Raw genomic sequence first — 26,526 nt, 5'->3', positions numbered from 1 at the left:
GGCCGGCGGAAGCCACCGCCGGGCCGGAGGATGCGGGAAAACCGCTGCGGACAGAAAAAAGACCCCCCGCCAGATTAGAATGGCTGGGGATATTTTTTCCGTCCGCAGCTTTTCCGCCGCGGTCGGAAGTGGAAAAGCGATAACATGGCGATAAAATGCGGCTCTCCAAAACTCAACAGTACATTAAACACTGTAGGGGGAAAAGGAAGCCCAAGAAGGGTGGTATTTCTCCTCCCTCTTTGCTCCACTTCTGGAGCTTAAACTGTAGATCGCTCCCTAAGAATAAACTTGACATTTATGATTTCATAATTGAGGAATCGCCGGACGCCTTATTTTTGACCGAGACCTGGATTCATGGTAGTTCAGGTCCAGACATCGCCGCAGCGATTCCACCTAACTATGTTATGGTACATCAGGATAGACCCTCAGGTAAAGGAGGTGGAATTGCTATTATTTTCAAATCCACCTACCAATGTAAACTGGAGGCGTTACATCTCCCAGGTAGTGAAGCTGCATTATTTAAACTCACGATCAATCCCCGACTGACGCTCTCTGGCCTGTTAATTTATCGGCCACCGGGGAATGCTGCTTCTTGGATTCCTTTGCTTGTGGATTGTCTATCAACTATACTCTTGAAATCAAATAACTTCACCATACTTGGTGATTTAAATATCCATCTAGATGATGTCAACAATTCCCTCACTAAATCGTTTTTGTCTGATCTTGAGGTCTTTAACCTCAAACTTCATAATATTGGAGCTACTCATCTTGCCGGCCATTTGCTGGACCCAGTCATTTCCACTATTCCATTTGATTGTTCTCATTTGGCACGCCCGCTGGTTTGGTCTGACCATTACGCTGTACCTTTTGTGTTACCACCCGGTCTTTTCACAGCTAATGATCACGTAGAGGAAACAAAACCTTCACATCGATGGGACAGGATTGACATAGCTGCTTTTAATCTGCATCTAACTGAGACTATTCCTTCTCTCAGTAACACTGAGCAAAATTTGAATGCCCCTATTTCCAAGTGGCTAACTGATGCAGTATCTATTTATGCTCCTTGTTCTGGCAGCAAATTTCGATCCTTGCGTCCCCCAGCACCTTGGTACTCGGATGAGTTAAAAATCCAACGTGTTAAATGTAAAGCTTTGGAGAGGAAGTGGAGAAAGTCCTATTCCACTCCCTCTAAACTGATTTACAAGGATGGGCTAAAGGCTTATCATGCCAACTGTAAACGGGCCAAAGCTGCTTACATTACCTCTACCATCACTTCAGTGCAGAATTGTCCTCGGACTCTTTTTTCCACTGTTAAGAAACTTACAGGTGCTGACACTGTTCCCGCGTCGCCGGCTCTAGATGGCATACACTGCAATAGCATTGCGGACTTTTTTGTATCGAAGGTTCAGGGCATTCACCAATCCCTAGCTTCTATTTCACCTTCTATGGATTCTTCCTTGCTTGGCTTCTGTTGTAATGTCCCTGCTCCTCCCACTGAGTTTCTGTACAACTGGAAATTATTTGATGATGTTTCCTTTTTATCATGCCTAAAAAGCATCAGGTCAGGCTCTCCTCGGGACCCTGTCCCCATGAAGATTCTAAAGCAACTTGACCTTGAACCACGTAGATTTTTAATGAGGCTACTCAACATCTCCCTCAGTGAATCGCGTGTTGAACAGGTTTGGAAACATGCCATGGTCGTTCCCTTACAAAAAAAATCTGGTGTGGACATTACTAACCTGGCCAACTTTAGGCCTATATCCCTGCTGCCAGCTTGTTCTAAAATACTAGAACGCCATATTAACATCCAGCTAAATGAGTTTGTTCAAAAAACAGGATATCTTCATCCATCCCAATCAGGCTTTCGCGCTAACTATTCCACCGAATCCGCACTTCTGGGGGTGACTGAGCGACTCCGACACGGTATTGATAGCGGTGAGACCTTTGCGCTTATCCTTTTGGATTTAAGCGCGGCTTTTGATACCGTGTCGCACTCTATTCTACTGGAGTCCCTTCGCTCCCTCGGTGTTGCTGGATCTGCGCTTGCCTGGTTGGCCTCATTTCTTAATGAGCGTACATTCCAGGTTTTTTCAAACAAAGCTGAATCGGCAATCTGTTCATCTGCGTACGGCGTCCCTCAGGGGTCTATATTGAGCCCTCTGTTGTTCAATATTTACATCAGACCCCTTGCTTCTATCGTCGAGGACGCCGGTCTGTCCATATACTCATATGCAGACGATACGCAGATTGTGTTTTCCCTGTCTGGCAGCAGGGTCCAGGATACCTCTGCCCTTAAAATCGGCCTTTCTCGGGTAGCCGCCTGGATGCAGGCCAATCTGTTAAAACTTAACGGTGAAAAGACCGAGGTTATTATACTTGGCAAGCATAAAGATCTGTGGGGCTCCAGACACTGGCCCAGTGACATGGGTCCATTGCCTATCCCCGTGCCAGTTGCTCGTAACCTCGGCTTTCTAATCGACGAGAAACTTTCGATGCGACAGCAGGCAACTAAGGTCGCTGCAATCTGCTTTAATACCTTACGCTGGTTGCAGAAGATCCTATGGATGTTGCCTGAGTCCACTCGTCGAATGGTTGTTCAGGCTCTGGTAATGTCCCGTATCGACTACGGTAATGTGCTTTATTTGGGAGCCGATAAAGCCACTATGAATGTTCTCCAGGTTGTACAGAACTCAGCTGCCCGCCTGTTGTGCAATGTCCCACGTAGAATGTCTGCTACGCAAGCCCTGTGTGACCTTCATTGGTTAAAAATTCCCGACCGCGTGGCTTTCAAAACTTTGTGTTTTCTGTTCAAGATTCGCCAGGGCTCTGCCCCTACTTATCTGCACAATCTTGTTCAGGATTACCAGCCCTGTCGTTCCCTCAGGTCATCTAACCAAGCCAATCTTGTAGTTCCCAGAATTCGTTTGGCAAAAATGGGTGGCCGCTCATTCGCCCATTTGGGGCCGAAGATGTGGAATGCTCTTCCGCTGGCGCTAAAAATGGAGACTAATCTTCTTGTTTTTCGCAAAAAACTGAAAACTTTGTTGTTTAACTGATCACGGCTCTGTGTATTCTTTATTCAGCAATCACCTGTCTTTTCTTCTTTAGTCTGTCCCTGGCGCCGGGAAACCCATTACGGGTAGCTGTGCGCAATATAAATTTAATAATAAATATAAATAAATGGCTGGCGGTGTCTATCAGACACCGCCAGCCATATTATGATGGCGTAGAATGCATGCTTTTCCACGGCGGCTTTTTCGCCGTGGAAAAGCATACGGACCTTCACTTCGGGGGCCCGTTGCGGGCCCCCTGGGTGAAGAGGGGGGTGGGGGGTGCACATGGGGGGTACCTAGGGTGCCCCCCTTCATTTGCGTGAACAAAGCAGCAGGCACCGCACGGTGCCTGCCGCTTTGTGCACGCAAATGCAGTGCATGCATTTTTAACATTGCGGCGGATGCAGCTTGAAGCTGCACCCGCCGCAATGTTAAAGATACAGGATGTGACCGCCAGGGTGGCGGTCACATCCTAATTTGCACGGAGGGACCACCGCTGCCCCTGCGGACGGTCCCTCCTACTCTATGGTGGCGGACGGACTCAGGTCCGTCCGCCATCATAATCGGCCCCAATGTGTGTACTTTGTGCACTTCCTTAACTCCTTAGATGAGATACCCGTTTCTCAGGCTCCCACAGCGGAATCCGATGCCCTGTCTGTATAATGAACAGGAAAAGCAAACACCCACTTCCCTTACAAGGCAGTGGGTACTTTGCACGTCTGCAGCCTTTCTTATTTTTCACCTTTTTTATCTTCCACTCAATCAACACATCATCTACACATATACACACACATCTACTTGCTGCTTTTTCTGTCTGGGGTTATCAATTATTCTTCAGTTTCATAATCTCATTCAAAGTTAAGGCCCTTTAACAAGCCTTTTTGTTGTGGCTACTACCCCGGCCGAAGGCAGTGGAAAATTTGCACACTTGCTGCATTTCTTGGCTGGGGTTACCAATTCTGTGCTCAGTAGAGTTGACAACTAGATACCAACAGCGCCAACACTACAGAAAACATTCAATACAATCTTGATTTATTTAAAACAGAGACAATTTCACAATGTCCTCAGATTTTCTTACAGTTTGAACAGTAGGAAATTCAGCCTTCATTTCTTTAGTTTAGAAATGTTTCTACTGTATGTCTTCAGATTTTGTTTAAATAAGTGACAAAAACCATTTGTCTATGTCTGTTAACAACTGCCTTCAATCTACACTGCAAAGGGAACGTACAAGCTCAGCACCAAAGATACTACTTACTCAGTGCACCATAAATCATCACAAAGAAGACTGAACAATTTTATGTCACAGTAAGACATACTGTCCCTTTTAAATGGAATTGATGCAGAATTCAATCGACAAAAGACATTACTTCAATTACTGTACCTCCTCCCCCCAACTACACATCATCACTGGGTACGTTCAAGCTCAGAGCCAAAGATTACTAACTCAGTGCACCAGAAATCATCACCACGTGACCGTATTGAATCAGATGACTTATTTAGAAAAAAATATATCATACTTGTTGGAGATATACTTCAACTTAATTTTGTGAATGGACAACCAATATTTATTAGAAAACTTGATTATAAAGACCTTACTGCCAATGCGTCCTGCTTGGACCACTCCTCATCGCAAACTCCACAGAACTTTGTTGCTTTAGATGCACACTTCCTGCCTTTCTTGCCTGGGATTATCAATTATTCTTCAATTTCATATTCTGATTGAACGTCAAGGCCCTTTATCAAACCTTTTTTTCATAGCTACTACCCCAGCCGAAGGTTAATACTCCAAAAGTAATCTGTAAAATTTGCCAAACAACTCTTTCAAAGGCTGATCCACACAAAAAATACTTCTTTACCACAGAAAATATAGTGCGACACATGAAGAATTTGCACCCCAACAACTTGGCTTGAGCTGCAACACAAAGATTGCAGGGCAACCCACTTGCTGCTGCACCAAGCACATCAACTGCTGCAACAGCATCTTCGGCAAGCAGTCCATACTCACATATTAACCTTGATTTTAGTAAACTTAAATTTCTATGCATTTATTGAGATGAACTTTTGTGTTACGTGAAACAGTATCAACCTCATCAAAAACAAAAAACGGGAGCATCAATTTTGTAAAAGGATGTCACAAATAGCATTCATCTATAACTGTGCTCAGTAGAGTCTTCAATCTACACTACGCACAGCTGCGTTCACAACTTAAATTCAGCTTTCCTCCTACATTAAGGACAGCATTGTATTCAGCCTTGCTTTGCTTAAGGCAGAGACAATTGTAGTGTGTCCTCAGATTCTATTAACTGTGACAAAATAGAATTCATCGATCTTTGTGTCAACAACTGCCTTCAATCTACACTGCGGACAGAAGTGTTCACAACTTGAATTCAGCTTTGGAACTAAAATTATCTTCAATATCTGTCCTGACAACAGCCTTCAATATATTCTGCAGTCAGTAAAAATCAAAACTTCATAGCAAGAGCTCCACTACTACAGAAAACATTGAATTCAGCCTTCCTTTATTTAAGGTATAGACTAATGGTTTTTATGTCTTCCGATTTTGTAAAAGAATGTCACAAATAGCATTCATCTATAACTGCTCACTAGAGCTTTCAATCTACACTGCGGACAGCTTGGTTCACAACTTCAATTCAGCGTTCCTTCTACATTAAGGACAGCATTGTATTCAGCCTTGCTTTCCTTAAGGCAGAGACAATTATACTGTGTCCTCAAATTCTGTTAACTGTGACAAAATAGCATTCATCAATCTTTGTGTCAACAACTACCTTCAATCTACACTGCGCACAGCTGCGTTCACAACTTGAATTCAGTTTTTTTTCTACATTAAGAACAGGATTGTATTCAGCTTTGCTTTCCTTAAGGCAGAGACAATTATACTGTGTCCGCAGATGCTGTTAACTTTGACAAAATAGCATTCATCAATCTTTGTGTCAACAACTGCCTTCAATTTACACTGCGGACAGCTGCGTTCACAACTAGAATTCAGCTTTCCTTCTACATTAAGGACAGCATTATATTCAGCCTTGCTTTCCTTAAGGCAGAGACAATTATACTGTGTCCTCAGATTCTGTTATATGTGACTAAATAGCATTCTTAGATCTTTGTCTCAACAACTGCCTTCAATCTACACTGCAGACAGCTGGGTTCACAACTTGAATTCAGCTTTCCTTCTACATTAAGGACAGCATTGTATTCAGCCTTGCTTTCCTTAAGGCAGAGACAATTGTACTATGTCCTCAGATTCTGTTAACTGTGATAAAATAGCATTCATCGATCTTTGTGTCAACAACTGTCTTCAATCTACACTGCGAACAGAAGGGTTCACAACTTGAATTCAGCTTTGTAACTAAAATTATCTTCAATATCTGTCGTGACAACAGCTTTCAATATATTCTGCAGTCAGTAAAAATCAAAACTTCATAGCAAGAGCTCCACTACTACAGAAAACATTGAATTCAGCCTTGCTCTATTTAAGGTAGAGACTAATGGATTTTATGTTTTACGATTTTATAAAAGAATATCACAAATAGCATTCATCTATAACTGCTGACTAGAGCTTTCAATCTACACTGCGGACAGCTCGGTTCACAACTTCAATTCAGCTTTCCTTCTACATTATGGGCAGCATTGTATTCAGCCTTGCTTTCCTTAAGGCAGAGACAATTATACTGTGTCCGCAGATGCTGTTAAGTTTGACAAAATGGCATTCATCAATCTTTGTGTCAACAACTACCTTCAATCTACACTGCGGACAGATGCATTCACAACTTAAATGCAGCTTTTTTTCTACATTAAGAACAGCATTGTATTCAGCTGTGCTTTCCTTAACGCAGAGACAATTATACTGTGTCCGCAGATACTGTTAACTTTGACAAAATAGCATTCATCAATCTTTGTGTCAACAACTGCTTTCAATCTACACTGCAGACAGCTGCGTTCACAACTTGAATTCAGCTTTCCTTCTACATTAAGGACAGCATTGCATTCAGCCTTGCTTTCCTTAAAGCAGAGACAATTATACTGTGCCCTCAGATTCTGTTATCTGTGACTAAATAGCATTCATCAATCTTTGTGTCAACAACTGCCTTCAATCTACACTACGGACAGAAGGGTTCACAACTTGAATTCTGCTTTGGAACTAAAATTATCTTCAATATCCGTCCTGACAACAGCATTCAATATATTCTGCAGTCAGTAAAAATCAAAACTTCATAGCAAGAGCTCCACTACTACAGAAAAAATTGAATTCAGCCTTGCTTTATTTAAGGTATAGACTAATGGATTTTATGTCTTCCAATTTTGTAAAAGAATGTCACAATTAGCATTCATCTATAACTGCTCACTAGAGCTTTCAATCTACACCGCGGACAGCTTGGTACACAACTTCAATTCAGCTTTCCTTCTACATTAAAGACTTCATTGTATTCAGCCTTGCTTTCCTTAAGTCAGATACAATTATGCTGTGTCCTCAAATTCTGTTAACTGTGACAAAATAGCATTCATCAATCTTTGTGTCAACAACTACCTTCAATCTACACTGCGCACAGCTGCGTTCATAACTCGAAATCAGCTTTTTTTCTATATTAAGAACAGCATTGTATTCAGCTTTGCTTTCCTTAAGGCAGAAACAATTATACTCTGTTCGCAGATACTGTTAACTTTGACCAAATAGCATTCATCAATCTTTGTGTCAACAACTGCCTTCAATTTACACTGCGGACAGCTGCGTTCACAACTAGAATTCAGCTTTCCTTCTACATTAAGGACAGCATTGTATTCAGCCTTGCTTTCCTTAAGGCAGAGACAATTATACTGTGTCCTCAGATTCTGTTATATGTGACTAAATAGCATTCTTTGATCTTTGGCTCAACAACTGCCTTCAATCTACACTGCAGACAGCTGGGTTCACAACTTGCATTCAGCTTTCCTTCTACATTAAGGACAGCATTGTATTCAGCCTTGCTTTCCTTTAGGCAGAGACAATTGTACTATGTCCTCAGATTCTGTTAACAGTCATAAAATAGCATTCATCGATCTTTGTGTCAACAACCACCTTCAATCTACACTGCGGACAGAAGAGTTCACAACTTGAATTCAGCTTTGTAGCTAAAATTATCTTCAATATCTGTTGTGACAACAGCCTTCAATATATTCTGCGGTCAGTAAAAATCAAAACTTCATAGCAAGAGCTCCACTACTACAGAAAAATTTGAATTCAGCCTTGCTTTATTTAAGGTAGAGACTAATGGATTTTATGTTTTCCGATTTTATAAAAGAATGTCACAAATAGCATTCATCTATAACTGCTGACTAGAGCTTTCAATCTACACTGCGGACAGCTCGGTTCACAACTTTAATTCAGCTTTCCTTCTACATTATGGGCAGCATTGTATTCAGCCTTGCTTTCCTTAAGGCAGAGACAATTATACTGTGTCCGCAGATACTGTTAAGTTTGACAAAATGGCATTCATCAATCTTTGTGTCAACAACTACCTTCAATCTACACTGCGCACAGCTGCATTCACAAATTGAATGCAGCTTTTTTCTACATTAAGAACAGCATTGTATTCAGCTTTGCTTTCCTTAAGGCAGAGACAATTATACTGTGTCTGCAGATACTGTTAACTTTGACAAAATAGCATTCATCAATCTTTGTGTCAACAACTGCTTTCAATCTACACTGCGGACAGCTGCATTCACAACTTGAATTCAGCTTTCCTTCTACATTAAGGACAGCATTGCATTCAGCCTTGCTTTCCTTAAAGCGGAGACAGTTATACTGTGTCCTCAGATTCTGTTATCTGTTACTTAATAGCATTCATCAATCTTTGTGTCAACAGCTGCCTTCAATCTACACTGCGGACAGAAGGGTTCACAACTTGAATTCAGCTTTGGAACTAAAATTATCTTGAATATCTGTCCTGACAACAGCCTTCAATATATTCTGCAGTCAGTAAAAATCAAAACTTCATAGCAAGAGCTCCACTACTACAGAAAACATTGAATTCAGCCTTGCTTTATTTAAGGTATAGACTAATGGATTTTATGTCTTCCGATTTTGTAAAAGAATGTCACAAATAGCATTCATCTATAACTGCTCACTAGAGCTTTCAATCTACACAGCGGACAGCTTGGTTCACAACTTCAATTCAGCTTTCCTTCTACATTAAGGACTTCATTGTATTCAGCCTTGCTTTCCTTGAGGCAGAGACAATTATACTGTGTCCTCAGATTCTGTTATCTGTGACTAAATAGCATTCATCAATCTTTGTGTCAACAACTGCCTTCAATTTACACTGCGGACAGCTGCGTTCACAACTTGAATTTAGCTTTCCTTCTACATTAAGGACAGCATTGTATTCAGCCTTGCTTTGCTTAAGGCAGAGACAATTGTACTATGTCCTCAGATTCTGTTAACTGTGACAAAATAGCATTCATCGATCTTTGTGTCAACAACTGTTTTCAATCTACACTGCGGACAGCTGCGTTCACAACTTGAATTTAGCTTTCCTTCTACATTAAGGACAGCATTGTATTCAGCCTTGCTTTGCTTAAGGCAGAGACAATTGTACTATGTCCTCAGATTCTGTTAACTGTGACAAAATAGCATTCATCGATCTTTGTGTCAACAACTGTTTTCAATCTGCACTGCGGACAGCTGCGTTCACAACTTAAATTCAGATTTCTTTCTACATTAAGGACAGCATTGTATTCAGTCTTGCTTTCCTTAGGGAGGACAATTCTACTGTGTCCTCAAATTCTATTATCTGTGACTAAATAGCATTCATCGATCTTTGTGTCAACAACTGCCTTCATTCTACACTGCGGACAGCTGCGTTCACAACTTGAATTCAGCTTTCCTTCTACATTATGGACAGCATTGTATTCAGCCTTGCTTTCCTTAAGGCAAAGACAATTATAATGTGTCCTCAGATTCTGTTATCTGTGACTAATTAGCATTCTTCGATGTTTGTGTCAACAACTGCCTTCAATCTACATTGCGGACAGCTCGGTTCACAACTTGAATTCAGCTTTCCTTCTACATTAAGGACAGCATTACATTTAACATTGTTTTCCTTAACGGAGACACAATTCTACTCTGTCCTCAGATTCTGTTAACTGTACAAGATAGCATTCATCAATGTTTGTGTCAATTAGTACCTTCGATGCACATAACGGACAGCAGGGTTCACGACTTCAATTCAGTTTTGCATGTAAATTTCTCTTTATTATGTGTGCTGAGAAAAGCCTTCAATCAATTCTGTGCTCTTTAGAGTTCACAACTAGATACCAAGACCACCAGCACTACAGAAAACATTCAATACAATCTTGATTGATAAACTTTGAACACTAGAAAATTCAGCCTTCATTTATTTAATACAGACACAATTCTACTATGTGTTCACATTTTTTTTAAAAACCGCATATTATAAGAAAAAGAAAACTATACAAAATCTACTTCAGAAGGCTTTCGAATTGATTTTAAACAAATTTGTTTTAGTAATCAATACAATTCAATCACTAGATAAACAATCCCTTTATGAAGGCCAAAAGTAAGTGCAAAAAAAGAGAAACTAACAGAAGTAATTTTTCAGAGGTTTTTTTGGGTGAATGGAACCATAGTTCAAGTTCTGATAAGAGTTATCTTCAGAGTAATGATTTGTTGCATGCAGATAACACTAGTAGTCGTGCCTATGAGGTTAGACATGGTTGTGCTATTGTGAAAGAGAAAATTGTTCCTAGAAATGCAAAAGAAGTGTTAGCTGAGGAACTTTTAGGGAGACGTCCTAAAACTCCAGTGAACACATGCAATTGTAGTAGTATTTATACTGTAAGACAAGAATCTATTAATTTTTTTATGCAATTTCTAACATAACTATATTAAGAAAAGTGTTAAACAAAAGATTAAGATTTGGCAAGGACTAGACTCTTGCAGAGTGAGAGAAAATACTGGTTTCAAGGTCATTTTCTGGCTTGTCTTTCTAAAAAAAGTATGGCGAAGTGTTTTTCACCAATTCAGAATGTTACCAGTTCATCATACTCAAATCAGGAAATTAGTCAGAACATTGTATTACGCAAAAATTCTAGCACTAATGCACGCGTCGTACAACAGGCTCCCATTGACTTCAATGGGGCTCAGAGTGACCCGTGTCTGTCAGCGCTTGTCCGCTGTTGATTTTTCTTTTCTTACAAAAATAAAAAAATAGATAAATATTACATTATAAATTTCCCTTACATTTTTTAAAAGTGAAAAATTATAATGTTTCAAAATAAATAAAAATAAATATAATTTTACTATCATATATTTATTAAAATATTTGTTATTAAACAAGCATTTTGTATATAATTTACATTAAATATTGTCACCCCAAAACAATTCTAAATATAAAAAAATCTCATTGAAATTTTTAAATTTTTTCAAAATTATTTAAATTTTTCAATACTTTTTTTTATCTCACTGTATTTTAAACCACCATTTTTAAATGACTCCCACCCTTATCCCCTATAAACACAACATCCCTCTCCTTAAATTCTACATAAAAATAAAAAAATAATTAATACTTTAAACATATTTTTTAATTACTCCGCACCCTTATCCCCTGTAAACCCAACATCCCACTCCTAAAAATAAGTGAAAATACAATACAAAATAGACATTTTAACATAAATAAATACATTTAAACATAATAAAATAAACATGTAAAATGACTACTACTAAAAAAATAAAAACACTTTTTTACATTAAACAGAAAATACAGTTGATATATACAACAATATTTTTCACATTGATATTTTCAAAATCGATATTTCTAAAATACACAAAAATCGATATGTTTAACAATGAAAAACCTTACCTTGATATTTTCCACCATCGATATTCTTGACTCGATATTCAGGCAACTCGATATTTCTGCATCAATATTTTGTCTCTTCACCGCTTTCATCAAATGCCAGTAACTCTGGTGCTCGCCTGTGGGTTTTAACATGCCTGCTGTCTCACTTCCAATGGAGAAACCGTATGGTTTTTCATGGAGCAACTACATATCCCAACATTCCCCCTTGATGGGAACGCTGGCAGTTATTTTTTGCCAGAGTCTATGACATATATATATATATATATATCCCAAACAAGTTTGCCTGCGAATGGGAGAGCCCGCAACAGGTAGGTTTTCATTTGCAAATCTTTAATGAAGAAAAGCCGCAATACCCGGCATGGTGCCTTGCTCTGCGTTCAAAGTCATGCCCGACGCGTTTCGTGCTTCAGGAGCACTTCCTCATGGGCTAATGGCTTGGTTAGTGAATGGTTTCTCCGGCAGTTTCAGTGTTATTCATATCTCGCCCATGTGGGCGTGGCCACTCTTCCATGGCCTGATTGTAGATAAAGTATCAACAGTATTTCTCTAGTGAGTTGCCGTGTAGTCACTCAAATTTAAATACAATAAATCCACAGTGGGTTGCAAGAACACTTCTGGCGTGTTAAAGCTGCTGCTTGCTTTCTTCATCCGCATTACCTGCCCCGTAACGCTGCCATGTCATGTGACATTTCAACCAGACTGCAACACAGCGGGGCTCTTCTTGCGGCTCAGGCAGTGCCGCAACAAATCCCAAGCAAGTTTGCCTGCGAATGAGAGAGCCCGCAGCAAGTATATATACTTGTGTAAAATGGAGGATATTTGGTATTTAACAACGGATCCTGATACAAATTATATAGGCTTGCACTGCGCGTTAGGCAGTGTATCAACTTGCATATTTGTGCATAAAAGCACTTACCATCCTGGAGTCAGTAGACTGCCTGAATGGAAGTTAGGACTTTGAAAAAGCATGAAGGAGCAGGGAGTGGTCAGGTGAGACTAGGGAGAGAAGAGGAATATGTAGATGGGTGAAATTTAGTTGTGGTTCATGTTCAGTGTATTTGTGTTGGGCATGGTGCCACTGTACCTACTGCACAAATGCAATGTCCAGTCTGGTAAGTATAGTTCAGACTGACAGATAAAGAAAGAGATGTGTGTGCCCTAGTGCAGGCTTAAAAATGAGTATCGCAAAAAACGGACGGCATGTAGAGTATCCAAATCCCCCTCTCTCTCACTCTCAAAGTGTTCCAGCAGAGGAGTGCCATCAATGGAACTGGTTGCCCGGAGCCCTAGCGAGTAAATCTTCCTATAAATCACAACTGCAACCGTATCTTTAACAAAGATTTCAGGATTTTATCCTGGAACGCCGCAGGAATACGAAACAGCCCCGAAAAATTACTATTTTTACTTTCATTAGAGTTTAGTGTTATATGCCTTCAAGAAACCTGGTGTATAGAGAATTTTCCTACAGGAAAGGATTACTTTGTTTTGGAAGGTAGAGCAAGTCCCTCAAGGAGAGGCCATGCTAAAGGGGGAATAGCGTGCCTCTTGTCTACCAAAACACAATGGAATTTTTCCCATTTTTTCGACCCTAGTAACCTCTTCCAAGTAGTTACGTTACTCAATTCTGCTAATTTTGAAAGCAACCCTATTATTTTAATAAATGTCTATATTCCACCGGATGTTCGCTACAATGACATTTTATACAGGGTTTTCTCTTATATCAAAACACTTTTGGTAAATGATGCTTCTCCCCATATAATTTTATTAGGGGATTTTAATTGTAAAGTCTCCAACTTAAGTTTGGAGATTTTTAGAAACGAATATAAAGAGGATTCCCTACAGATACCCCAAACTCTCTTTCCAGGGAATATTAAAACAACAAAGAGAGGGAAAATGTTACTTGAAGAACTCTCTGAAATTGACGGAATTATAGTAAATGGTAGGCTTCCCTCTGATACTCCTGCAAATTTTACGCACAAGTCTACTGTTGGTGAATCTATTCTAGATTATGTGGCGGTAGATATTCCAACTTTCTCCCTCCTCAAGGACCTTACGGTCACTCATACCGTTCTCAGTGACCATAAAATAATAATTCTCTCACTAGACTTAAATCTTCCTCTTACAGATCATTGGTCCTTAGATGGTAATCTGGTCAGTTTTGGAGTTCAAAGTGGAAGATGCTTTTGGAACTTTAAAGCAATTAAGGGTATCAAGAGCCTCCTAGATATCGCAGTGAATGATTTGATCAATTGGAAGGGCTCTGAATTAATTTGCTTCGCTAACTTCTTAAATAAGGTGTTATTGGTCGCAAAAAAAACACCAAAAAAAGAAAAAACTAAAAAACTTCCTATCTCTCTGAAGTTGCTCAACCTAGAAATAAATAAACTTGTAAGAGAACAATATCTGAATCACTGCCCTTTAAGACATCATAGATTGGCTCTATTAAAAAGAAGGAGGAAAAGGCTGAAAATTAAGCTAAAAAAGGAAAGTGAGGATTCGGTATGGATTAAACTGCGGGAGGCCGTGTCTAGCGGCCAACCTAGACTATTTTGGTCACTCATTGGGGAAGGTTGCGGTCTTAGATCCAGATTCTTACCAGTCCCGATTGAAGAACAAAAATGGGTAGAATACATCTTGAACTTGTATGCCGGAAATGGAATAGCAGTTGTTCACAATAGAACAAAAGAGAACAATTCCGGCTTTGTTCCACCCTCTGAAAGGATTATTGAATTAGCCATCAAGGACATGCGTTCGTCGGGAGATATGGGCCCGGACGAGCTTCCCATTTCTGTATTAAAACAGAATAGTGTCATCTGGAGTAAGATTCTCTTCCCGGTGTTTAAATTTAGCTTTTTACATAAAACGATTCCTCCCTCCTGGAAGGTCAGCATACTGGTCCCCCTGTATAAGAAAGGAGACAGAAATGCTCCCCAAAATTACCGACAAATTGCCCTTCTTGATGCTATTGGCAAAGTTTTTGCTAAATGCCTTATGCAATTAATTAATGATTGGGTAGTGAAGAATAATGTATTGCCTCTTGAGCAGACGGGGTTTCGACAAAATCATGGCACCATGGATAATTTGACTGCTTTACAAGTCTTATCGGGGAAATACATCAAGCTCCGGGAGGGAGAATATATGCAGCATTTATAGATTTCTCCACAGCCTTTGACAAGGTAGATCGTCCTCTGCTGTGGAGAAAACTATCGGATCTGGGTATGCCAACTGAGCTCTTGGACTTGGTCCGGGAGCTCCACTCAGATACATGGTGTAGAGTGCTTCTAGGAGGGGAAAGAGGCCTCTCTCAAGCTATCCTATTTGCTAATGAGTTAAAGCAAGGTTGCCTGTTGGCACCATTATGGTTTTCCTTATACCTATCAGATCTTCCTCAAACCCTATCGTCAAGTGTTGGTATTGCCCCAGTTTTGGGGGGCAAACCGATAGTATGTCTGTTATATGCAGATGATATACTAATTTTGGACTTGACCCCCACTGGATTGAATAATCGGCTGCAAGCTCTCCATGGATTTGCAGAGACACACCATCTAAGGATAAATGTATCCAAAAGTAAAGTCATGTGCATTGGACAAAGGAAAAAGCCAAAATATGGGAGTTTTTTTCTGGAATATAGGGGGCCTTGGACTGGAAGTTGTTCAATCCTATATTTTTCTGGGGGAAATAATTTCTAGCACACTAAGTGATAAGGCCTACATAGCTAATAATATTCGGAAGGCAATGGCTCATGGGAGGGTCTGAACACCCTCTATAGATCTACTGGCCAGAGACATTTCGCCTATTTACTGGAGGTTTTTAGAGCCAAAGTCCCGGCCTCTTTACTATATGGCATAGAATTACTCGAAGTGGGGAAATTGGGTTTTCTGAACACCACAGAAGGAAAAAATTTAAGGAAACTGTGTATGGTTAATACCGCTTGTAATATAGCGGCTCTTAGGCTGGAATTTGGTATACGAAGTGCTTGGGTCCAGGGCCTTGTCGGGGTAGTACGGTGGATTTCCAGCTTGGCAAAGGGTGAACCTGGCACCTTAAGATATTTGATCCAAAAAGAACTCCTCGGAACCCTAAAAGAGTACTCCTCAATTGTAAAGAAGTTTAGATTAGCAGTTAAACTTTTGAAATTAGATGAATTGACACTTTTTTCTTTATCTGCTTATCAGTTAAAACTTACTCTAAAATTGGCCTCATGGAACCTAAGCTTTGAACTAGATAAGGAGGCCCTCACTATAAAAAGAGGTCCCCTACCTGTCATTAATTCCTATCAAATTAGGATTTCTCAACCTTATGTTTCCTGGAATCTCCCCCATGGGGTACGTCGTTTTTTGTTTCTTTTGAGGCAGGACTTACTCCCTTTAAATAACTTACTGTCAAAATGGTATGGCTCTTCAGTGATGTGCAATCTTTGTAACAATTTTAAACAGGATGCTAAACGTGTTATTTGTATGTCCGGCCTTAAAACAACACCTTCTTAAATGGTTGAGACCTACTTGTTTAAGACTAAATATCTTCTCCGCCTCTGCTTTCTTAGATGCTATCTGTAATCCGCCAAATGAGAGGTTTTGTTGTACAATTTTTAACTTTTTTAAAAGTTTTTGGGATATATATTAGACTTGTTTTTTGTAAGTTGTTGAAAATTGTATAAATATCATTGTTCGATGATGTTATGTGGACCTCTGTCTAGAGTTCCAAAACATAAATAAAAATAAACTAGTGCAGGGTGCTAAATTGTGGCGTTATTAAACAATTGCCTTGAAAGAGCATAGTTTGGGGCTATTTACATGGAAATCGCAGGGATGTGCTGTATTTACAACAATATGGCGCACCCCTGATTTTCCCTGGTGCTTGCACTAAACACCGACACAGATACCCTGGCGCCATAGTGCAATGGTGTTTGCGTTTCAGGGAAATATTGTTTATGGGCATGCCTTCCTGCACATAAACAATCAATGATGGCAAGTTGCTACTGTGTATGTGTGCTGCATTCTGCAGCAGACATGGAAGCAGCAAATCGTCACTATTTAGTTGCAGGAAGGGACATTTTCCTGCACATAAACATCATTAATGACATTTCGCTCTTTCTTTGTGTGCTGCAGAATGTAGCACACATAGAAAAAGCAAAGATGAGGAGAAATACAATTATTTCGCCATTTTTATGCCTCCTATTGCATGGTGTTTGTTTTTGGCACTGCCTCAGATTTACAGATCCTTGTAAATCGGGGGAGCGTAAAAAAGCAATGGATGTCATGGTGGAACGCCCACAGTACCACCCATTGCACGCAGATACCTGCATGAAAGAGTACCATATTTACAAAGTAGCGATAAGCCACTTCGTAAATGTGGTGCAGGGCATTGAGCCACTGGAACGTCTGTAAAAGTGATTTTCCAGTGGCACAATCCTCTTGTAAATATGCCCCTTTGTATTTTAACATGGAGCTAGGGTCAAATGTATATTCTGGTGTAGGTAGTGTGTGGTATTTCCTAGTGCAAGTAAAGGAATTCTGTTCTGTTTCTCTGTTTGAAAAGTAAACTGAAGCATTAGCGTAGGTTTAATGTTTCCATGAGTTCTTATTGTCCTGGTGTCAATGCACTTGCTGTTTGAAAATAAAGTAAGGTTCTGGATGTGTGTGTTCAAAGGATAGGGAAGAAATAGGTGGTTTGAAGAGCTTAGAAGAGCAGTGATGTGTTGTTGTTTGTGAAGAACGACTTTGCCTATTTGCCTATGCTGAACTTGTTGTCCCAGTGTAATTTTTGGACCCCGGCACAAATTTACCAGTGCCTGCATTGTTGTCTGCTTTCATACTAAGCAGCAACATGCAGGCGGAGAGTGGCCTTTTTTATTTACTATCACCTCTAGCTGGGCCAAAGATCAAAGCCAAAGTTAGGAGCCCATCAGGCCTTTTTTTGTACCAATCAATCTAAACCTGGCTGGGAGCAGTCTGCTGGCTCACACTTAGGGGCTGATTACGATCTCGTTACGAAGGCCTCCAGAGAGGTTCTGAAGCGAGCAAATCTGATTCGGAGTATATGATTCTGACCGAATTGTCCCCCATTCCGGACAACCAAGTACGATGCGAAGATCTCGTCCACACCGACCGAATTCTTTCTGAACCCAATCCTGTCAGTCCGACTCATTCACAGCTGAATCATGCCACACAATGGAGCCTGCTTCTGAATGAGCGAGTACGATGCACAATTTAGACGGGCGTATCGAGGAAACGGCTGAGGGAAACAGACTTTGGGGGGCTGTAGCAGGGCCCCTTTCATCTGGGACACTCGGAATCAGTCCCGTGGAGGTACCCATGGGTCCCCTCTTTCCATGCTTGCACAGTGTGGCGGGCACCATGGGGTACCCACCACAGGGTGCAAGCGTTTCCCCACACACACCCTTTTGCTATTGGAGCCTATGTGCACGTTCGGTATACAGGCTCCCATAGATTTCACATCTTGTTATCACTTCACAGGTGCTTCAGAGAGGCATGATTTTCACTGTTTTCATTCCCTGTACATAAGAGAAATGCATGTACTGGAAGAATGTTAGATGTGTTGGTCTATCCTAGTATTTGCACAAAGAACAATGTAAATACCACTATTTTATTTCTTTGATAGCGCTACTCATCCTAGTGCAGGGTGTCAGAGCACTATACATAACATACATATTATACATTGGCAATAAACCATGTAAGTATATAAATCAATGTACAAGATTTCCTTTTCATAAAACAGTGAGGGTTACAAGATATAGGAGTTACATGTCCTTCATAGCTCATTGTGCTGTAGTAGAATTATTACACTTTATTAACTATAAGTAACAAAGGGATCTCTGGGTTAAAAGCAGTAACCCACATACCTATCTAGCAAAAATAGAAATATGTAATTCGCCGGTTATAAAAAAAATAAAAAATGATTTGCTATTTAGGGGTTATGGTACTGACCCATAAACCGGAGTATAGGTAGAGCACCAGGGCTCAAAAGCGAGAGTAATCTAAATTCCTATTTCTTATAATGCTCTCAATTTGAAGTCAGCAACAGCAAAGAAAACACCAAGCTCCCTCTGAAGACACAAGCTTGACATTTGACCACTATCTTTGAATACCCATCAAATGTGACATAATAAAAACCAGATTCCAAGACCTATTTACAGAAAGAGAGTTTGCGGAAGAATACATTAAACAAGTTATGGGCAAAAGGAAGCTCAAACTGAAGCTGAGCAGCCTAAAGCAAATAAAAGCGGCAAATAGTCAGAAAATGTGAGTTACAAATGACAAAGCCAATGATAAGCAACAGGCGGAATGCATTCCTAGGTCAACTTTCTGAATGTCACCAAAATCTCTTTGGAAAACCAGACAACTGCGTAGCCTGTAACCTAAAAAGTACACAAAGAGTGAGATAAAGGGGTAGAGAGTGTATGAAAGAAGCACATGGAGCCATCAAGATTATGCGGCCTTGGCATTCACTTTGATGGCATTTGATAGCACTGCAACCAGGCTTCTGAGCAAATCTTTGAGCCCTGTATTATTTAACAAATGAAGCACTGCTGCCACTGCTCTTGTGAATGGAGATAGAGAGAGAACTAGTGCCACCAGCCAGGATATATGCCTCAAAAAGGCTCATCTCAGACTCCCACGTTAATATACCACTTACTATGGATGCTATTGGCTGCTAGCATGTCCTATACATCTTCAAAGTACCCAATAATTCTATCATACTGTTCACTTACAGGTCAAGCGTGCTTTAAAATGTAGCATATATCACAAACGCCGCAAACTAGCCCCTTGGAATGGAATACCAGTTCGAAAATGCATGTGTTTTAAAATTATAAAGATTGTACGATTTTCTCTAAATGATTCAGGGACAGAACAGTGCCATTCTTTAAACGTCTGGTCATTAACCCTATCTGCGAAAAAATCCTTGATTGGAATATATATATATTTTTTTAACTTAGAACACCCAAGGCTAGAAGTCCTTCGTGTATTATCCTACATGCAAGATTTTCAGGATTTAGCAGGACAAACATGGTTTCTCCTTCACATCTGTTCAGTCGGATCTGTAAGTGAAGAAGAAGCCCCGTGCTAGAATTTGGTGCTTGTTACCGCAATGATAATACCAAAATTCTGCCTGCTGCGTGGCAAAGCCATTAATAAGAGCTAACTGCTCAGAATGACCGTGTTAGATAGCACCTTACCTTGTCAGATGTTTCTACTGTAGCACAGGGGTTCTGTATCTTTGCTGGTCTGTATCTTTGCCGCTCTGTTTTTTCTGACTGCGGAAAAGCTTTTCGACCTTAGTGGTGAGTGGTTCTTCAAGTGCTTCACAATTCTGTGCCATAAATGACCTTTATGACGAATCTGTTTTTCTTTGAACATGTCCTCTCAATTTTAGGTACACTTTTAGTTCTGTAACATTCATCAACATCTGATTCACATGTATGATCTCTATCCTGCTAATACCCCATGCCAGCTGGAGGGGATTAATTAAACTAACCTGACAAGGAACTTATCTATTCCTTGATCTCCAGTTGCCTTGGCAATGGTGGCTTTAGCTGAATTTAAATTATCAGACGTCGATGTCACAAAAAATAGCAAAGACCAGAAATGTCAGCTATGATTTTGTTGCATGTTAGTAATCTTCTCACTACATAGGAACTGTCAAATTCCGCTGACAGGTGTGCTTCAGATAAGGCGATGATAAAATATAGATATTTAAATGTATCTATATAATTGTTGGTATTTGAAGGGCATTGTGTGTTTATTACTGACAGTGTTCGATTGTGTGTTTATTCCTGACAGTGTTCGAGAATACAATTTGATTATTTGTAGTTTATGCTCAGTGTTTGATATAACGTGCATTTAACCCTATAATCCATCCTGCAGAGTACTTTCCAGATAACATTGTTATATATGTGTGTTATTGGTCCAGTCAAAACCAGATTTTAAAAAAAAAGAATTTGATGAGGAGCTTTGAGAAATCAGCATTTGATTGGGGCATCACTTAGGCTGGTCAGTTAGTATTTTGTTTTATATTATCTACATTTACAGCGTGATCGACAGGAAGATAAAGCAGTTCGTCAACAATCATGCACCAAAACCAGGTCTACGGCTAATAAGGTCAAAACGCTCTGAGCCATTTAAATAAGGGAATAATGAATATTGGCAAAATGTTGCAAGGAGGAAACCTTCTTGTAAATAGGTGCGCAATTTTATACACGAACCACAAAAGGATTCTTCACATTTGTAATTTATTTTTTATTGATTCGTAATCCTTCATTATATATTTCTGTGGTATTCCAATTTTCGTAGATTATTTCATTTCATAATCATTGAATTCATACATCATATTATGATTTAATCATCTGCTTATCCACACCCAATGCATTTCGGGTCATAAAACAAATTGACCCTTCGTCAGGGGTCTGCAACGAAATAGAAAACAGGACCATTAAGTTCATTACCCTATTAATAACGAAAAACACTCTCAAATATATACATTGACATTCTCAAATGAATTAGCACATCGTTGTTAAAGTAGTGATCACTTCATGTCTGACTAAGTGACTACAGTGGTTGGAACGAAGCTTAACAAGCTCTAAGGATGCAAGGAATGTATCTAAACGTTATTCAACAAACGAGCTTTACGAACGCTGCTGCTTGAACATGACAGGTCTACATCAAATGATTTACGGGTTTAAGTAAAGCACAACAGTCTTTACGTGCAGTGAACATCACAACACTTACATGCGGATCAGCCGATCTCTAGCCTGGTTGCAACAAACGCCAAAGCTGGTTTGTTTTAGCGCGCCAAATTCTGCTTCCTGACTCTACTAACCTATCGGGACACGTGACCGGCAAAACAGCCAATCAAAGTGGTTTAGCTTCAAGTGACAGTGTCATGTGACGGGGGAATGGGCTCGCTGTTCGGTGCCGGGCCCATTTGTATTAAATAAAGTTGTTTGAAACATAGATGTGTGTGTCAATCAAATAGTGGAATCGAAAAATAATACAAAATGAAAAAAGCCTACAGAAATAAACATTTTATGGCACTATTTACACAAGCAATTTGAATGTACCTAATGTCCAAAGGTTGTGACATATTGTGTGAGACCCAATGTTCCTTAAACTCATGGCATCACTTATGCAGTCTATCATAAAAAACATGAATGCTCAATACGATCATTAAGCCCTATCGGATGGGCAGAATTTAATTTTTTGATCCAAAAGAATTCATTCCTCAATCTTTGTTTAGTGGGATCCTGGTCATGGCGTATGGTGAGCTTTTCCAGAACGAGAAATCTGAGTTGGGAAATCTGATGGTTACATTCCATCCAATGAGTAGCAATTGTTGATTTTGGATTTTTTAAACGAATGTTGCTTTTGTGTTCCGTTATGCGTATCTTTACTTTTCTTTCGGTCTGGCCTACATAAACTTTTCCACATGGACACTTGATCATGTAGATGCAGTTTGTTGTGTCGCAAGTACTTATCTATTCCTTGATCTCCAGTTGTCTTGGCAATGGTGGCTTTAGCTGAATTTAAATTATCAGACGTCAATGTCACAAAAAATAGCAAAGAACAGAAATGTCAGCTATGATTTTGTTGCATGTTAGTAATCTTCTCACTACATAGGAACTGTCAAATTCCGCTGACAGGTGTGCTTCAGATAAGGCGATGATAAAATATAGATATTTAAATGTATCTATATAATTGTTGTTATTGGAAGGGCATTGTGTGTTTATTACTGACAGTGTTCGATTGTGTGTTTATTCCTGACAGTGTTCGAGAATACAATTTGATTATTTGTAGTTTATGCTCAGTGTTTGATATAACGTGCATTTAACCGTATAATCCATCCTGCAGAGTACTTTCCAGATAACATTGTTATATATGTGTGTTATTGGTCCAGTCAAAACCAGATTTAAAAAAAAAAGAATTCGATGAGGAGCTTTGAGAAATCAGCATTTGATTGGGGCATCACTTAGGCTGGTCAGTTAGTATTTTGTTTTATATTATCTACATTTACAACGTGATCGACAGGAAGATAAAGCAGTTCGTCAACAATCATGCACCAAAACCAGGTCTACGGCTAACAAGGTCAAAACGCTCTGAGCCATTTAAATAAGGGAATAATGAATATTGGAGCATATGTACAAGGAGTTAACTGCAGTTTTCCTGTGAAAACATCCATAGAAAAGATCACCACTTTTAGCGATAATGACTTGCAACAGAGGCGTTCCTGTGCAAAAACGGCCATTAACCCCACTTTGCAATATTTTCAAGGGAATTCTAGAAGGTAGAAGGACCAGAAAAAATGCCTATAAGTGCAGTTAGAGGCAGTTTTTTAAGACCAGAAAATAGCTGGTCTTAAAAATTTAGATAACACTAGGGGCCTCATTCCTGAATGTTTTGGTGCTGCACAGCACTGCAAGCAATGTTGCTGCACTGCTCTGCGATAAAACTACAGGGCAGGAACGTGCATCATCATTAAGATAGTGGGCATTCCTGGGCCTCAGTCATGAAAAGTGTTGCAGCGCTGCGACAAGATAGTGTTGCAACGCTTTTCACTACGCCCTTCTTGCCACAATATGGATGTGCTGTATTCACTGGACAGCGCTCCATGACGCAAGTAATGACAGATACGTTTTGAATCCTGAAGTATCTGTCTGCCCTAAAGTCACGCGCTGCTGCAGTTGTGTCACAAGCATGACGGAACTCCAGCAATGCATGGGGCCAGCCTATCCATGTGGCACTGCGCCACCCATACGTCTGCCATTAGGCAGGTGTAAGGTACTGATGCAGCGCCGTTTTACAATTATTGCAGTGAAATATAATGGATTTCACTGTGCCACCCCTATGAGGCCTTGTCGTGTGGGAGTCAGCACCTTGCATACATCAACCGGATGCAGGTATGATGTGCCACAGAGCTTCACAAGGGCATGCCTATACCTACATGCGCCACTTTGCAAATACGATGCAACGTGGTGCTAGATTGTGCCTGGTCTTTTCTCGAGGGGTGCCAGGGTCTCGGCGCAGTTGGAGATCCATCTGTGGTGGTAGCGCGCTGCGGTGTTATCACCTGTAAGCGTTTGCGGAGTGGTGGAGCTGAGGGAGTTGACAAGAAGCTCTTCGTTGGCTTGATTCAGCTGCGAGGTGGTGCGATGATGGTGGTGGTGTACGGTGAGCATGGTGAAGACGTGATGTATACAATGATGGTTGGTACAGGAGAGTCTAGTGGTGTGGCTGTAGTTGAAGTTTTCGCTGGCGGAGGAGAAATGCTTGACCGTGTGTCCTTCTATGTGGATTGCTGCGGTGACTAGCTGCTTGAGTCTGATGTTGGCGAGCTTCCCCAGGAAGGGGTGGTGTTTTGGTCACTGGGGTTGTCCAGGCAGAAGTAGAGTTCACCAAGTAGGATGTCGTCGGTGGATGGGAGAGCTTGGGGTGAAATGAGGTCTACAATAGTATCGGAGAACGGGGGTCCATTGCCCGGGTGACTGCAGATGTAGGTGCCGCAGAGGATGGGGTTGGGGTTGGTGCGGATCTGGAAGTTGAGCTGTGCCATGGTCACCGTTGGGTCAATAGAGTGTGTAGTCAGTCGGCGTGTGCTCCTGTAAGTGATGGCTATGCCTCCTCCTGGATGGTCAGGGTGGTCCTTGCACGTGATTGAGTTGCTGTTAATGGTAGCAATGGCATTGTCCGGTCCAGAGCAGAGGTTTGTCCGAGCAGGTGATGTGGCGTCCAGGGTTCATGACGAGGAGGGTGCTGGCATTGTAGCGGTGGAGTTTCCGGTGCCTTGGTGCTGAGCGCGGTCCAAGGGCAAACGGACGCAGATGGGCTTGCTCCCCTTCGAGCGTGAACCAAGCTAAACACTCTGCTCGTCTCCCAACCTTAAATACTACACGTCCCATAAACCCTTGTTACCGATGCCTGATTACCTCGATGTGCTTACGACCAATGACTTGCATGATTATTCACCTATTCACTACTGTCACAACCTACCCTGGCTGCAATCCAATACAAAAATTCCCCACCCTCCCTGGAGTGTGTAAAACATGTTGATTATGCAATTTGATTGAACAGACTTTCTAAGACATAAAATTCGTAAGTCGTAAGTATGCATGTTTAAAACAAGAGCAAAATGACCATCTATCACATGCTAGCGTATTCTAACGGAGTCCGATAAACAAAACCAACTATCATGAAGTTAAACAAGATAGATTGTCTTAGATTGGTTCACGCTCAAAGGGGAGTGGAGCTACAGGATATAAGGTGAAAGGAAATCAGGTGCAATGTGCTGAACTCGACGAGTTAAGTTCGTGGGGAGAAGGAGACTCATGCTTTGATATGCGGATAGTACGGGGACGCTCTTTTAAAGTAATCTGTTGCACGAGGATGGTTTGGTATAAAGGCTGTTTTCAAATAGCAGAAGGGAAAATATCGGGGCAGGATTCCGAGATGGGTAATGAAGTTGAATATGAGAGTGGACCGGGGGTTGGGGAAGGCTAATCCAGGTACATTTTTTGGCGCGTTTTCAGCGCATATAGAGGGAAAATGTTGATTATTAAAATGGAGACATAAATGGTTAGAAACATCAGTATGATCGTCCTACAGACGTCTGAATATATTAAACTAATGTCATTATTTTAAATTTATAGGCAAACCCTTGAAGAAGGTCTATTATGAGCCCGAAATGCATTGGATAAAATTAAGATCTTCTGGATGTTTAATGGATTCATCATGTGCTAGAAAAAGGCCCGGACCGGCTTATCTGCGCCCGAGAAACTATTGAATACATTAAGGTCGCACATGTGAAAAGTTGAAACATGGAATGAAGTATTGGTCGAACGTTCATTGGATTATATGAAACAAAAATAAAATTGTTGAAAAGTGGACAACATTTTTGGTGTAGTGAATAATAATCACGTTAAAAGCTGTGCAACCGGCGGTGGAGTGTAACTTCACTCCATCTTCTTTTGTGCTCCATTCTGCATGCCATTGTTTTTTGCCTATCTTTCTTTGGAGGATGACTTGGCTATAGAGGCAAATAAAAAACTCATGTGTACTGACTAACATGTGTTTTTTGCAGCTAATGGGCCTTTCGTTAGTTTTTGCCCGCTAACACCGGAATTCCTATCGCCATCAAGCTAATGTTACCAGCAGTTTTCACCGCTGATACCTGAAGCTATCGCCATGTAGTGACGTCTTGTTAATATGTCGCTAACAAGGGGATAGTTTTCAGCGGTACACAGCGGTAAGAAAACTGCTGCTAACTAGTGTTAGCGGTAGTTATCTCCAGTCATTGACATATGCCCCAATGTTTTTTCTAATGGGGCTGTAGGATGCAATAGGCTGCATGTAAATAACGGGCCACCTGTTCCACTGCATCACTCTTGAGTAATAGAAAGAGATACCGTCTGATACTAGGCAGAATGGATTATGTCCGATCAACAAATACTGGCAGTCTCTTAGAATATTTCATACATTGGCAAAAACATTAAATGACCAGAAGAGATGCTGGATACGTTTGCTCTGTTTTCTCACTTAGCCTTCTCACAAACAGCAGAAGAGGTGTGGAACAACAGACTTTTGGTATTT

At 40.6% G+C, this 26,526-nt stretch overlaps 2 protein-coding genes across 6 annotated transcripts in view; one reads left to right on the top strand and one right to left on the bottom strand.

Moving 5' to 3' along the window:
• Positions 1 to 21,763, bottom strand: part of LOC144825246 (F-actin-capping protein subunit alpha-1-like) — a 523,698-nt gene extending 501,935 nt beyond the window's left edge. For 3 of the 4 annotated variants that reach the window (XR_013609351.1, XR_013609350.1, XM_078684085.1), the window contains exon 1: positions 21,676 to 21,763. The gene's annotated coding sequence lies outside the window, so the exon portion shown is untranslated. The remainder of the gene's footprint in view (positions 1 to 21,675) is intronic. The other variant, XM_078684086.1, reaches the window with a different exon arrangement.
• Positions 1 to 25,748, top strand: part of LOC144825247 (uncharacterized) — a 300,861-nt gene extending 275,113 nt beyond the window's left edge. For both annotated transcript variants that reach the window (XM_078684092.1, XM_078684090.1), the window contains one exon: positions 25,587 to 25,748. In XM_078684092.1, the coding sequence (XP_078540218.1) occupies positions 25,587 to 25,598 (12 nt within the window). In that variant the 3' untranslated portion in view covers positions 25,599 to 25,748. The remainder of the gene's footprint in view (positions 1 to 25,586) is intronic.
• Positions 25,749 to 26,526: the final 778 nt, after the last annotated feature.

This window comes from Lissotriton helveticus, chromosome 3_1 (genome assembly GCF_964261635.1).
Source record: "Lissotriton helveticus chromosome 3_1, aLisHel1.1, whole genome shotgun sequence".
In the NCBI taxonomy this organism is placed as follows: domain Eukaryota; kingdom Metazoa; phylum Chordata; class Amphibia; order Caudata; family Salamandridae; genus Lissotriton; species Lissotriton helveticus.
This window is presented reverse-complemented; position numbering and strand designations above follow the sequence as displayed.